The 13,078-nt window shown below is 42.4% G+C and overlaps 1 protein-coding gene across 10 annotated transcripts in view; it reads left to right on the top strand.

The window, feature by feature from the left end:
* The window catches only part of sulf1 (sulfatase 1), a 379,294-nt gene that overhangs the window by 340,439 nt on the left and 25,777 nt on the right, over window positions 1-13,078 (top strand). For all 10 annotated transcript variants that reach the window (XM_033019348.1, XM_033019349.1, XM_033019347.1 and 7 more), the window contains 2 exons: window positions 9,889-10,099; window positions 12,133-12,373. In XM_033019348.1, the coding sequence (XP_032875239.1) occupies window positions 9,889-10,099; window positions 12,133-12,373 (452 nt within the window). The remainder of the gene's footprint in view (window positions 1-9,888; window positions 10,100-12,132; window positions 12,374-13,078) is intronic.

Here is a 13,078-nt window from a genome sequence, read left to right as displayed (position 1 = left end):
CATATTTTAAGTACATCTTCTTTTAACCTTTGCTAATTGAATGAAAGGACTTCCAGCTTTTTCAGTATGTGCTTGATAATAAAGGCATTCATCTATGGTGTCGTTCAAGTCATACTCAACTATACTCTCATATAAACTCAACCTCCTCGCCAAACAAGGCTTCTAAGGCAGAGCATAAGATTAATTGTAGCCTGACAAGTGATTTCACTCCTCGCTTTTATATCCTCTTTAAAATCATTAGGAATGGCCACAACAAGGATTTATCAAATAACCACATATCCTGCCCTCTTTCTGTTTAGTGCATATTTTACAGTGACATAATGACAATGAGGATTCATAATGTAGAATAGATGCAAAATAGAATCAGTAAGTAGTCGAAAAACACAGCAGGTCTGACAGCATCTGTGGAAGATGAAAGTAAATATTTCAAGAGGTAGACCCCTCATTAGAACTGGGAAAGTGGGAAATGCAAAGAAGGTGGGGTGAAGTATGGGTAGAGCAAAGGGAATATCTATGATAGGGCTTGACCATGGTTGCCATGGGCATAAGTGTTACAGAACCTCCAGTCAATGGGTTAATGGGTGCTGTTGGATAATGATAATACAAAGGAAAATGTGTAAAATGCAGGTCAGGCTAAATAAATGAGGAGAGGAAATCTGAGCCAATTTCGCAAATGGTTGATTTACAGCAGAAATGGCCAGTTCACATTTTGTTTTGTTTCTCTTTTACACTTAGAAGTGCTTGCAATTGCTCCTCTCCTGGTAGGCTTTGTTCCAATGGAACACGTGTGCTTTTCCTGACCCCATAGACTCTTTAACAGATTGTCTATCCTTGCCAACGAGCCTGGTAGGATTGCTGCTTTGGATGTTTAAAGCCTCCTGCAAATGGGTGAACTGTGCATGCCGCCATTCACCTCCCACCTCAAACTGCTGCTCAACAAAACATTCTGAAGCCGGGTTGAAGTAGCAGAGTATGGTTAGCCCAAGATGAAATCATTAATCTCGAGCAGTTCAGACTCTCCATATTACATCTCCAAATAGCGTACAATTTTCAGGCTATAACAATTGTTTCCAGTAAATTACAAGAATATATTAACAGTTCAGAACCTAAGGACTATCTTAGGAAGTCATCCTTTCACAGAGACAAACATGGAGCAATACCCAAGGTGGTCAATTTCTGCTGCTATCCTGGTGAAGTGAGTGGTAAATACTTTCTGTGTTGAAATGCCTTACTAGAAACTTTTTTTGTAGTAAACCACAATAGCCGACTTTATTACATTCCTTTCTATGACCTACGAGCACCAAGTGTGTTTAACGATAAAAAGCGCCTGAATACTTCCATTATAAAAGGATTATCCCCAAAGTATTGGGCTCCCGTGGTTCTGTGCAGCAGTTAGTAATTTTCTGCTTCAGTCTCTGTGAGTCATTGTGTCACAACCTTGATATATTGCTTGCTGCTTGCAGTACTTAGTTCCCTGTTTTGACACTGGAAAAAAATAACGTAAGTAAACTCTTCAAATAGAGAATCATGGGAAATGAAATTGATCATAACAAGCACCAAACCAGTTTGTCATCTATTTATACCTTTCCCATGAATATTTTGCACAACTTTCTAGCTTTTACAATTAAATCACATTTTCTGCCTTCAAAGCCCATTTCCAAGGGTACGATAGACGGCTGAGAGGCATTACAATGGCTCTGAGACATGTTCATGATAATGACTTCTTCCAGTAGCAACTGTCAAGGCACCTGAGGTGGCCACCTACAATTGATATTACTAAACAAGGTTGGGTAGGATGGGTATACCTGAATTATACCAAATAATTATTAATTAAACATTCCTGCAACAGAAGCAAACAGCTAAGTGGTTGTGGTTCTGGTTGTGTATAAAATGATCCAAGTATTGACATACCTGCTCAATAAGGGCAAATATCCTTTATTTCCGGATCAGGAACTTTGATGGCACTAGTTTTATGGCCAAGAGGCAAAGTAAACATTTACAAAGTTAAATAGAGCAGGAAGGGAAGTCAAACCACGGCAGGACCTCCATGGTGGATGTTTGGGCGCTGCAGAGTGTTATAGAGCAGAGGGATCCAGGGATGCAGATGGATAGTTCCCTGAAAATGCTTCACAGGTAGATAGGCTTTTGGTACATTGGACTTCATCGGTCATGGTTTTGAGTATAGAAGTTGGGACATTATGTCACAGTTATACAAGACATTGGTGAGGCCTTGTTTGGAGTACTGTGTTCAAGTTTGCTTACCCTGCTATAGAAGGGTACCATTAAGCTGGAAAGAGTGCAGAGAAGACTAACAATGATGTTGCCAAGATTAGAGGGGCTGAGCTTTTGGGAGATGATAGCACGCTTGGACTTTGTTCCTTGGAGCGCAGGAGGCTGAGGGGTGATCTTATAGAGGTGTATAAAATCATTAAGGGAATAGGCAGAATAAAGGCACAGTCTTTTTCCCAGGAAGGAGGCATTTGAGGCAGATACCATAACAGCATTTAAAAGGCATTTTTACAAGTACATGGATAGGAAATGCTGGCTAATGGGACCAGCTTAGATGGGGCATCTTGGTTTGCATGGTCAAGTTAGGACGAAGGGCCTGTTTCCATGCTGTATGAGTCTATGACTCTTTGACTCTTAGCATTTCTGTTGTCTAGACAATGGTGGTAAAAAAATGCTTTTGCGGTCTAGTTTGTTTTTTACCAGAAATGATTAACAAAGAAGAAATAAACAAAATAAAGAGAGTATGGAAAGTGGTGTTTCAAGAATATAATTACATTTTCATTCACGCATTAAAAAAAGTTGAAAAACAATACAAAGCACCTGGCTGAAGATCAAAATGCAGGAATCTCGACATCTGTTGCGACACCAAATTGCCGAAAAACCAACAGCAACGCCATTATAATAGCTATGTTCAGAACTAGATGTTTCAGGAACTCAGCCAAGCATGCTGCTTCCCACTGAAGTGATAACAACCCTTTAGATATTATACAAACATGCAAGGCTGGCCTGATCCTGATCACAATATTCACCTAAGTGTCGTAGTTAAAACCTGTATTAGTGTAGCAGAGATTTAATGTGAGTACATAGGAGGAATTGTTTTAAGGTATTGGAGAGATACTGAGTAAGGTGCTGTGGAGCATGTCTTTAGAACAACACAAACTTCCAATTTACAGAAGTAACTTGGAATGAGAAACACAACAACAACAAAAATTCACATGATGCCAAACTGGAGTTTGAAGGGTTGAGAGAAACTACTGAATTAAGTAGATAAAATGTATAAATGAGTGCATCATATTTTGAGCAAGCACATTTAGGACACATAAACTAAGTGGCAAGGATAGTTAATGAATGATGTTTAATAAACAAATTCAAAGGTGAAAGAGCCCAAGACGTTTAGGACATAAAATCATTTTTCACATGAATGGTGAATCTGTGGAACTCTCTGCCACAGAAGGTAGTTGAGGACAGTTCATTGGCTATATTTAAGAGGGAGTTAGATGTGGCCCTTGTGGCTAAAGGGATCAGGGGGTATGGAGAGAAGGCAGGGATGGGATACTGAGTTGGATGATCATCGTCTATTCTGCCATTCAATCATGACTGATCTATCTCTGCCTCCTAACCCCATTCTCCTGTGTTCTCCCCATAACCTCTGACACCCGTACTAATCAAGAATCTATCTATCTTTTTCTTAACAATATCCATTGACTTGCCCTCTACAGCTTACTGTGGCAAAGAATTCCACAGATTCAACACCCAATGACAAAATAAATTCCTGCTCATCTCCTTCGTAAAGGAACATCCTTTAATTCTGAGGCTATGACCTCTAATCTGAGACTCTCCCACTAGTGGAAACATCCTCTCTACTTCCACTCTATCCAAGCCTTTCACTATGTTTCAATGAGGTCCCCCTTCATTCTTCTAAACTCCAGCGAGTACAGGCCCAGTGCCGTCAAATGCTCATCATTTATTAGATAGTTATCGGCAGTTATCATTTATTAGCAGTTTACACGACTTGGTGCTTGGGTGTACACTACAGGAGTTTGTATTACTGTTGCCTGAACTCCAACCTTAGCTGGATGACTTAATTCACTTGTAGAAACAAGGAACTGCTGATGCTGGTTTACACAAAAGGACACAAAGGACTGGGGTAACTCAACAGGTCAACTGATAGGTTACTTCATGTTGCTCCAGAGATACTACTTGACCTGCTGAGTTACTCCAGCAATTTGTGTTCTTTTGACCATTCACTTTCTAGCCTAGCTCTGAACATAGATAGGATGCTTGACCAGGGAGAGGTGTAAATCAGAGCCATGAGGTCCACACTGGGTCCTAAGATGTTAAAATTATCAGGCAGGTCACACAAGCATTGTCTAGTTGTGCTGTTTAAAACTGTGAAGGGATTTCATGGAAGGGTTTCGACCCAAAACTTCACCTATTCCTTTACTCCAGAGATGCTGCCTGACCCGCTGAGTTACTCCAGCTTTTTGTGTCTATCTTCAGTTTAAACTAGCATCCGCAGTTCCTTCCAACACAAGGGATTTCATGGGACAAAGAAATGATTGGATTGGAGTGGAAGAAGACAGAACAATGAGCAATCCTATAACTGGGAAAGAGGCACGAGGCAGCGTGTTTTCGTACAAAGGCAAATAAATATCTTGTACTCTCTCTCCAAGAAGCTGAGTAATTAAACATTTCAAGACCGTGATTGATAGAAGGATTATTGTAGGAAGAAATCTGCTAATTAGCTTCCTTTCTCAGAACATCCAGCAGCAAATCAGGATGTGATGTGCAAAACACATGCTGGAGTAATTCAGTGGTTCAGGCAACATCTCTGGAGGGAATGGATGGGCGATGTTTCAGGTTGGGAAGCTTCTTCAGACTGATGGACTGTTTCTGAAGGAATAAGCTCAGGTCCTGGGTACTTACTAACTGTTCTTTTTAGAAACATAGAAACATAGAAACATAGAAAATAGGTGCAGGAGTAGGTCATTCGGCCATTCGAGCCTGCACCGCCATTCAATATGATCATGGCTGATCATCCTACTCAGTATCCTGTACCTGCCTTCTCTCCATACCCCCTGATCCCTTTAGCCACAAGGGCCACATCTAACTCCCTCTTAAATATAGCCAATGAACTGGCCTCAACTACCTTCTGTGGCAGATAATTTGTTGGGAGAATAAAAAGGTATTGAAAATAATTATTTTGCAAAATATTTAATCTGCAAACTAAAACTTGTTAAAAATAAAAGACTATGACAGCATTGAATAGGTCTGTACAGGTAAGAATCAACTTAAAATATTTTATATCGCATACTCTCAGCAGTTACATTTAATTTGGTGAAATTTTTACTTGAAATATGTTGCAATCAGGTAATATTTCATGGCAGACTCTTTGGATCATTTGAAAACAAAAAGGATTAAAATAATTGTGCTCTCACTATTGGGCCCATTCAGTGGCGCAGCGGCAGAGTTGCTGTCTTACAGCGCCAGAGACCCAGGTTCAATCCTAACTACGGGTGCTGTCCATACGGAGTTTGTCTGTTTTCCCTGTGACTGCATGGGTTTTCTCCAGGTGCTCCGGTTTCCTCCCACACTCCAAAGACGTACAGGTTTATAGGTTAATGGGCTCCATTAAAGTTGTAAATTGTCCCTAGTGTGTAGGATAGTGCTAACGCTGGTCAATGCAGACTCAGTGGGCCATAGGGCCAGTTTCTGCGCAGTATCACTAAACGAAACTAAACTCTCACTGGATGCGAGTTGACCACAACAGTCAACTTATGCCTGGAATGAAACTTGTTCACTCTACACGATGTGTGGTTCTTGAAAGAAACAATGTACATTAAAGTCTATGTTGCCAATTACAGTATATGGTATGATTATGTATATTATGCTTTTGCTAATTCCAATTGACTGTGATTAATGATCTTAACTTGCATGACATTCGTGCTGAGAAGCAATTATAAATGGCATGTAAAAGGTTGTACAGTGGGATTAAAAGGCAAGGATTAAAAACTTGCATAATAAATCATTAAAATCAATTACAGAAATAAAATACCTGGATCTGATTCAACATCCATGTTTTGCTGCTCAAAGCCAAAGAAAACTCACTTTGGTTTCAAAGCCTAGAATTAAAATTTCAGAAAGCTTGGCCTTTCATAACAGGAGAAAAGAGGGGTAGAAGTTAGGGATATAGAGGGCGAAAGGACAAGGTGAGAAGAAAATATTAAAAAGCGTAAATGCAGAAGGGGAAAGGAACATTTGGGAAGTAGAAGAGCGTTGGAATGTGGTGAGAGGAGCAAGAGTGCCAAACGGAAGATTGGGAAGAAATAGGGAGGGAATAAAAAAAGTCAAGATGAGAAAGTGTCACAAATTTAGTGAGATCTGGTTCAGAGCCATGGAAAGAGGGGGCTTGGATAGAGAGAAGAGCAGAAGGGAACATCTGAAGAATGGAAAGGAAAGGAATGGAATGAGGTAAAGCCAGAAGAGAGGAGAAGATGGGATTGTAAACGATGAGAGAGCATAGAAAAAATAGCAGTGAACTAATGGCTGGATGAAAAAAAGAAACTTTGCAAGAAAAGTAGAGAGCAAAAAGAGGAGGAGAGCAGAAATGGAGAAAAGAGCACTTAGAAGCTGGGAAAATGAGGTATGAGGCGAGGGCATGAGAGAGACTGGAATATGTGGAAATAGACAAATAATGTAAGAGTAGCCCAGGGGTATCTTTCCAATTCACGTTTTGGATGTGAATGTGCAGGCAATATAAGCAGAAAACTGGAAAAATTAACAGATAAAAACTAATAGATGCCATGCACTATTTTTTCTTTTGCTCTTTCCTGTGTTTATATGTGAGGTGGGAGATATCTGTCAGAGCTGACTTTGGGAAACTCATGCTTCAAATCCAAAGTTGGCTCATTTTCCAGCACAAAAAAGGAATTTGTTGGAATTTGATGCACAATCACAATGCCGATGTGTTGCATGTGTTTGTGCGCCACAACACCTATTTGTGCGATGGAATAGGATTCAGAACATCATGCACCCTCATTCTTTATATGAGGTGTGAGTTCAGGCTAAACAGTTTGAAATGAGGCTAAAAGGACATCTCTATATCAAGAATGCACTTATGGAAACTTGTGAAATGTATTTTTATATAAAATTCATTCATTAGATGTGGGCACAGCCGGAAAGGCCAGCGCCTGTTCCCTGATCCCACTTCCTTCAAGAGAATTGTGATATCATTCTGTTGACTTGGATGCATCCAATTTAAACTGAATGCCAATGTAGGAATGACAGTTAGGGCAGAGATAGGCACTTATAATTCTCCTAATTGTAAGAATCATAGTTTAAAGATGTAATACTTAGATTGAAACCGTTCTGTTTTGGGGTTTTCCAACAACATCTATATTCAAGGCCTCTTGCATTTTCTAAGAAAGTGGAAGTTTTGACAGGTAGGAAGAGGCAAGCATGCACTCCCAAGTTAGGCTCTGATGTGTGGCTTAGCAGAGATATTTATGATACAGCAGGACATTGTTTGACTCATTGAATCTATGATAGGTCACAGAGCAATCTTGAAATCCTCTCCCCATGAATCTCTCTCAAAGGCCCATAAACTCCACTGGGGATACAAGAGGTAGTTTGCAGTAAGCAATTAACCTACCAACCAGCAAATCTTCGGGAAATGGGAAGAAACCAGAGTACCCGGAAAACCCATGTGATCACAGGAAGAAAGCATGGAGGTCAGACTGAATCCAGATCTGCTATGCCTCACTGTCATCACTAGTTCTGTTCCCTTCTGCCAGATAGGTGAATTGCTGGAGTTCCTTGCATCAATTATTGTGTAGCTAATATTGCAGCCATAGTGCTTCATCTCCGAAGCAGTGAATGCATATGATGGTGGACGGCGTGTTTTGTTTTAGGAGTGTTGTTGTTGTTGTTCACGTATAGGACCGAAAATATGGCAGGTGTAAAGGTGTCCTGGGCCCAGGACACTAACAGCTCTGAGCTGGGAGCTTCAGAGTATATGTGTGTGATAATGGTGCCTGGCTCAGATTGTATGTTTAGTTCAGAGATACAGCGCGGAAACAGGCCCTTCGGCCCATTAACACTACCCTACACCCACTAGGGACAACTTACACATACACCAAGCCAATTAACCTACATACCTGTATGACTTTGGAATGTGGGAGGAAACCGAAGATCCCGGAGAAAACCCACGCAGGTCACGGGGAGGACGTACAAACTCCATACAGACAACATCCGTAGTCGGGATTGAACCCGGGTCTCCGGTGCTGCAAGCGCTATAATCGGCCTGCCCCACTTTGCCGATTTTTTGAGGGACTACAGGCAACTGCCACAAAACTTTCAACATGTTGAAACATTTTCGGCGACAGTGGCGACAATTTTTGCTGTCGTAGATTGATGTAGGTCTTGTCGTAAGTTGTCACCGGGTGTCGTAGGTAAATTCCATTAAAATTAGTCCCAGGCAGTCGCCTAAAGAGTCCCGTAATTGGGACAGGCCCTTAAGGGAGCAATTCTACCGCTGCGCCTTTCTTGAATGTTATTGATAAAGATTAATCAAGTCAAGAGTCAAGTCAAGAGTGTTTTATTGTCATATGTCCCGGATGGCACAAAGAAATTCCATATCAAATGAAATACAGGCATGGTTCAACATGATACCAAGATATAAATTGGCTGATGTGTGGCTGAGGGACAGGCAAAAGTAGGATCTGCCAGGGAGATCCAGGTGTGACTCCTGCAGTCCACTTCAGTTATTCACAGAGCATTCCCATCAATTATGTACAGGCAGAGGCGGTTCACTTGGTTGAAGACCAGAGAGTAACACACACACATCAAAAGTTAACGAACATGAAAATAAATAAATAGCCTTGGGAAAGAAAACCTCAGGCTCTCTGAAGTGTAATGGCTTTGATTCATGTATAATTTTGAAATTATGTTTTAAATGGCCGATAAAGCAGTGAATCCTCAGAGAGAGATCTCAGTGTAATTCTCTCAGGTGTAGTGAAAAATTAAAAAGCAGATTTGCAAGATATTATGATACGATACGATAGAACTTTATTTATCCGAGGAGGAAAATTGGTCTGCCAACTGTCATAAAGCACAGCAAGAAACATGAAACATGAAAGGTGTATGTTTATTAAGGTTTATGAAGGTTTATTTTGAGGATACCTCCAGGCATTTGGGACATGAACAGCCGATTATTCCTCAGATCATGAAGTCCTACTCTGCAAAAGTGAATACACTTGGAGAAAAGATTTTCACTTGCCCAATAGGCTTATCTCATTGACGTGGCTCCCATGTTCAAAAGCAAAACATTACTGACACAGACCCATCACTCAGAGGGCAGTTCTGTGGAAAGCAATGGAACCGATTGTCGATGGTAAACCCTATTCCTTAAATCATAGTAAACAAATATACTTCCCACCTCTACAATATCCCCTGTGTTTGATGTCTGTTGAATGAAATGAGATCGCCTGCTGTCATGTGAGAGCCAGGTGCAGAAAAAGGCATCCAATTAAAAACGCATTTGGTTTCCAATGGAAGGAATAAATGGTACTTTGTTTTCAAACACATGACAAAATCTAAATTGGAGTGTGCTGGGTTTTGTTTTGCTCACTTCTGCCAATCAGTCTTGCTGCAAAATACACGCCACACCTGTGTGTAGTATTATCCTACTCGAAAACACATTTGGACAGGTGCATGGATAGGAAAGGTTTAGAGAGATGTGGACCAAATGTGGACAAATGGGACTGGACTAGATGGGGTGTCTTGGATGTCTAAAGGAGCATTTTTAATTTTGTTGTCCAATATGGAATGTTAGTTCCGTGTGATAAGTGGGGTTTGTAACTTTTTGCTATTTATAATCAGAAATGGCAATGCGTTGAAGATTCTGCAGGAAGACTTCGGCTCCACAAATGCAAAGGCACACCCAAAGTGCACGCTGGCAGCAAGAAAAGTAGAAGTTTGCGTGGTCAGACCTATGCCAGTAATCACTGCGATTGCTCAAGCAATAGCTACAGGATGCGTCAATCGGAGAGAAGGAATCAGAGACAATTCCTCAACATCCACACTACCCACAGTGAGTATGCAGCGATCTGTGACCTTGGGTTAGAGGCAGCAGCATCCTGAACATGGACCTTTGCTGCCATCTAGTGGCATGCTGGAAACATTATAAGAGTCAGATCCTCTGCGAACTCAAGCCAAGCTCAACGGTTGCATACTGAGTCAAGTCCATTAGTTTATTGCAGACTGCACCTGTGCACAATCTCCTGGTGGGTGGTGGGGGGGCAGCTCCAGGCTAATCAGTGCCAACTTTCACTGCGAATTCCACATGCTGGAGAGCAAATGACAGACAAACGGGTCATGCAGGTCCTTGCCAACATGCAGTGCAACTCCAAAGAGGGAAGTTCTGAGTTGCATTCACTGAGCAAAGCATTCTTGCTCCATTTCAAATCACAATGAAACTTTTCTGTTACTGTTTTTGGCAGCACATACGAAGTAGACTTTTGGGAGGGTTTAACTGTCGCTCCAAGTGACTCGGAGGTAAAAAGGACACAGAGTGCTGGAGTAACTCAGCGGGTCAGGCAGCATCACTGGAGAACATAGAGAGGTGACGTTTCAGGTCAGTTCCCTTCAATTTGAAGAAGAGTCCCAACCCGAAATATCACCTAGCCATGTTCTCCAGAGAAACTGCTTGACTTGTTAAGTCACTCCAGTGCTCTCCGCCCTTTTTTGTAAACCAGCATCTGAAGTTCCTCGTTTCTGTAACTTCTTCTGTAGCTACTTGGAATGCACGGAAGAATGCTGTGTGCTCGTGAAGCAAGACAAAATAATCACATTATCGCTTGTGTGGCATATTGTCGAGAATTTTATTTGTCAGTGGATGAGCGAACTTCCAAAGCTTCCAATAGGGCCTCTCTCTATCACCAGTCCAGGTGCTCCACATGAGACTGGCAGTGTTGTGTGATTGCAAGGACTGTCCACTGACCCACTGAACTGTGTGGGGAACACCAGAGCTCCCTGCTGAACTGCAAAGAGGCCAATGGGAAATAAGGCAAGCAGGTACCTTTGCCCATTCGCCCGTCTTCCGATAAGGAAATCCTACACATTATGGCAGCTATTGTGGGCCGATTGCTGGAACAAATCCCCTAGGTCAATGACCCTTCTTTGAAAACTTGACTTGCATCCAAGACTTTAGGTGCAAGTGACCAGGCATTATGCTACAGGGTGAAGTTTGCAGCCACAGGGCTGAATAGAGTTTGACCGTGGTCAAGGCATAAAGACCCGGCCCACATTGCGTGAAGTACATTTCCAGTGTTGATATAAACTTGATTAAAATTTCCAGGCCTCCAGTTTGCCAATGAAGAGCCACTGGGGTAAATTTAGTCAAAGCTATTATGTTACTTCTGCCACAATCCCTGGACAAGAGCAGCCACAGGATTTGAGTCAGCTGATAGGTAGCAATGTCCGTGTAGATGTTTGTGACCAGCACAAGCCTAGGTCACCCTTGAAAGAACCAGGTAGTTTCAATCTAAAGGTGTGGTGGCAATGTGGTAGGCTTGGTTTTCCCAACAGCAGGGAACAGGGTGATAGCATGTATGTGTAGAAAGGAACTGCAGATGCTGCTTTGTACCAAAGATGGACACAATGTGCTGGAGTAACTCAGCAGCACAGGCAGCCTCTGTGGAGAAAAAGGGTGGGTGATGTTTCGGGTCAGGACCCTTCTTCAGAGTGAAAGTAGAGGGAAGAGAACTGGAGGTAAGAAAAGGCCAGAACAGAACAGGACCCAACAATGGGTGACCAAGGAATGGTGAATCCCATATTAGCCTATTGTTGGCTGGGAAAAGGTGATGACAAAGGGATACAAGGATGCGAACAGTATTAGTTCTGCACTGGCCTGTTCTTATTATTTTCTAAGAATTAGTTTTCGATTAGTTTCACTTCACTAACAGTGCACCAAGTGGATGGTGAAGACCTTTGCATGGAGGGCAGGCAGCCATTGCCAAAGTCATGCAACATGATTCTCATTGAGAGTTTCCCAGTTTACACAGTTCTATTGCGACACGCATGCATGGCGGACAGCTGCATTAAAGTGTCTTTCCCCTCAAACAGAATTTAAGCACCGCTTCCTCCGCACTCGGCCCATCCGCTCTGTTTCAGTCGAGCTGGAAGGTGAGATCTATGACATTGACCTGGAAATCGCAGACCTTGAGTCACTCATGCCGCAAAATATCACCATGGGCTCAAACCGAGAGGACAAGGCCGCTGGCGAGGCGGTGGAAAATGTCATGATTGGTGAGGACGGAAGTAAAGCTGGTGAATCAGTGCTGGATTCAGTCAAAGTCACTCACAAGTAAGTTTGCCTTATACCCCGAGCTGTCATATGCTAGAACTTTAAAGAGCTATGCCTAGAAATGGAATCACAGGAAACACATTTTTATACATGACACAATTCATTTTTAATGAAATAACAACAGTAAAGGCGCTTGAGGAATTTATCGTGAGTTACATAACAATCTGTGGTTTCCTGTTGAGTTCTGTGTGTGTGTCGGATACAACAGCACACAAAGGAGCCCAGACACATGCAGTGAAAACTGTCCACATCTGATGCCTCTGCCAGGGTCTCTTTAGGCGCACTGCGCTGCGCCACTCATGCAACTTGTCACAACGCCTGCCTGCTTTGGTGTTAACTCAAAGTTGACCAGCCTGAGCAGTCCCACAGCCTGAGGTGTGCAGTATTGGGAACCTGACTTGGGCGGATCATCTTCAGATGACCCATGTACCCACCTCTCTTCTCAAGCTCTCCTCCTCCTCCTGTGCCCACATATCAGGTCAAACTCTCTGCCACCCCCACCCAACTTCCAATCTACCACTCATCCAACCTCCCACTGTCCCTCACACCAATAACCTCCCAGCCTCATCTCCCATTCTAATCACTGCCTGGCCACTCCTCTTGTACCTATCACTGACACATACTCCACCACCTGGGGCCTCTTTATCATGAAACCTCCGATTCTCTATTCATCAACTCCTCTCTCCCAAGATCTCATATGCCATT

Source organism: Amblyraja radiata, chromosome 4 (genome assembly GCF_010909765.2).
Source record: "Amblyraja radiata isolate CabotCenter1 chromosome 4, sAmbRad1.1.pri, whole genome shotgun sequence".
In the NCBI taxonomy this organism is placed as follows: Eukaryota; Metazoa; Chordata; class Chondrichthyes; order Rajiformes; family Rajidae; genus Amblyraja; species Amblyraja radiata.
Note: the sequence above shows the minus strand (reverse complement) of the source record. Positions and strands in the feature narration are given on the sequence as shown.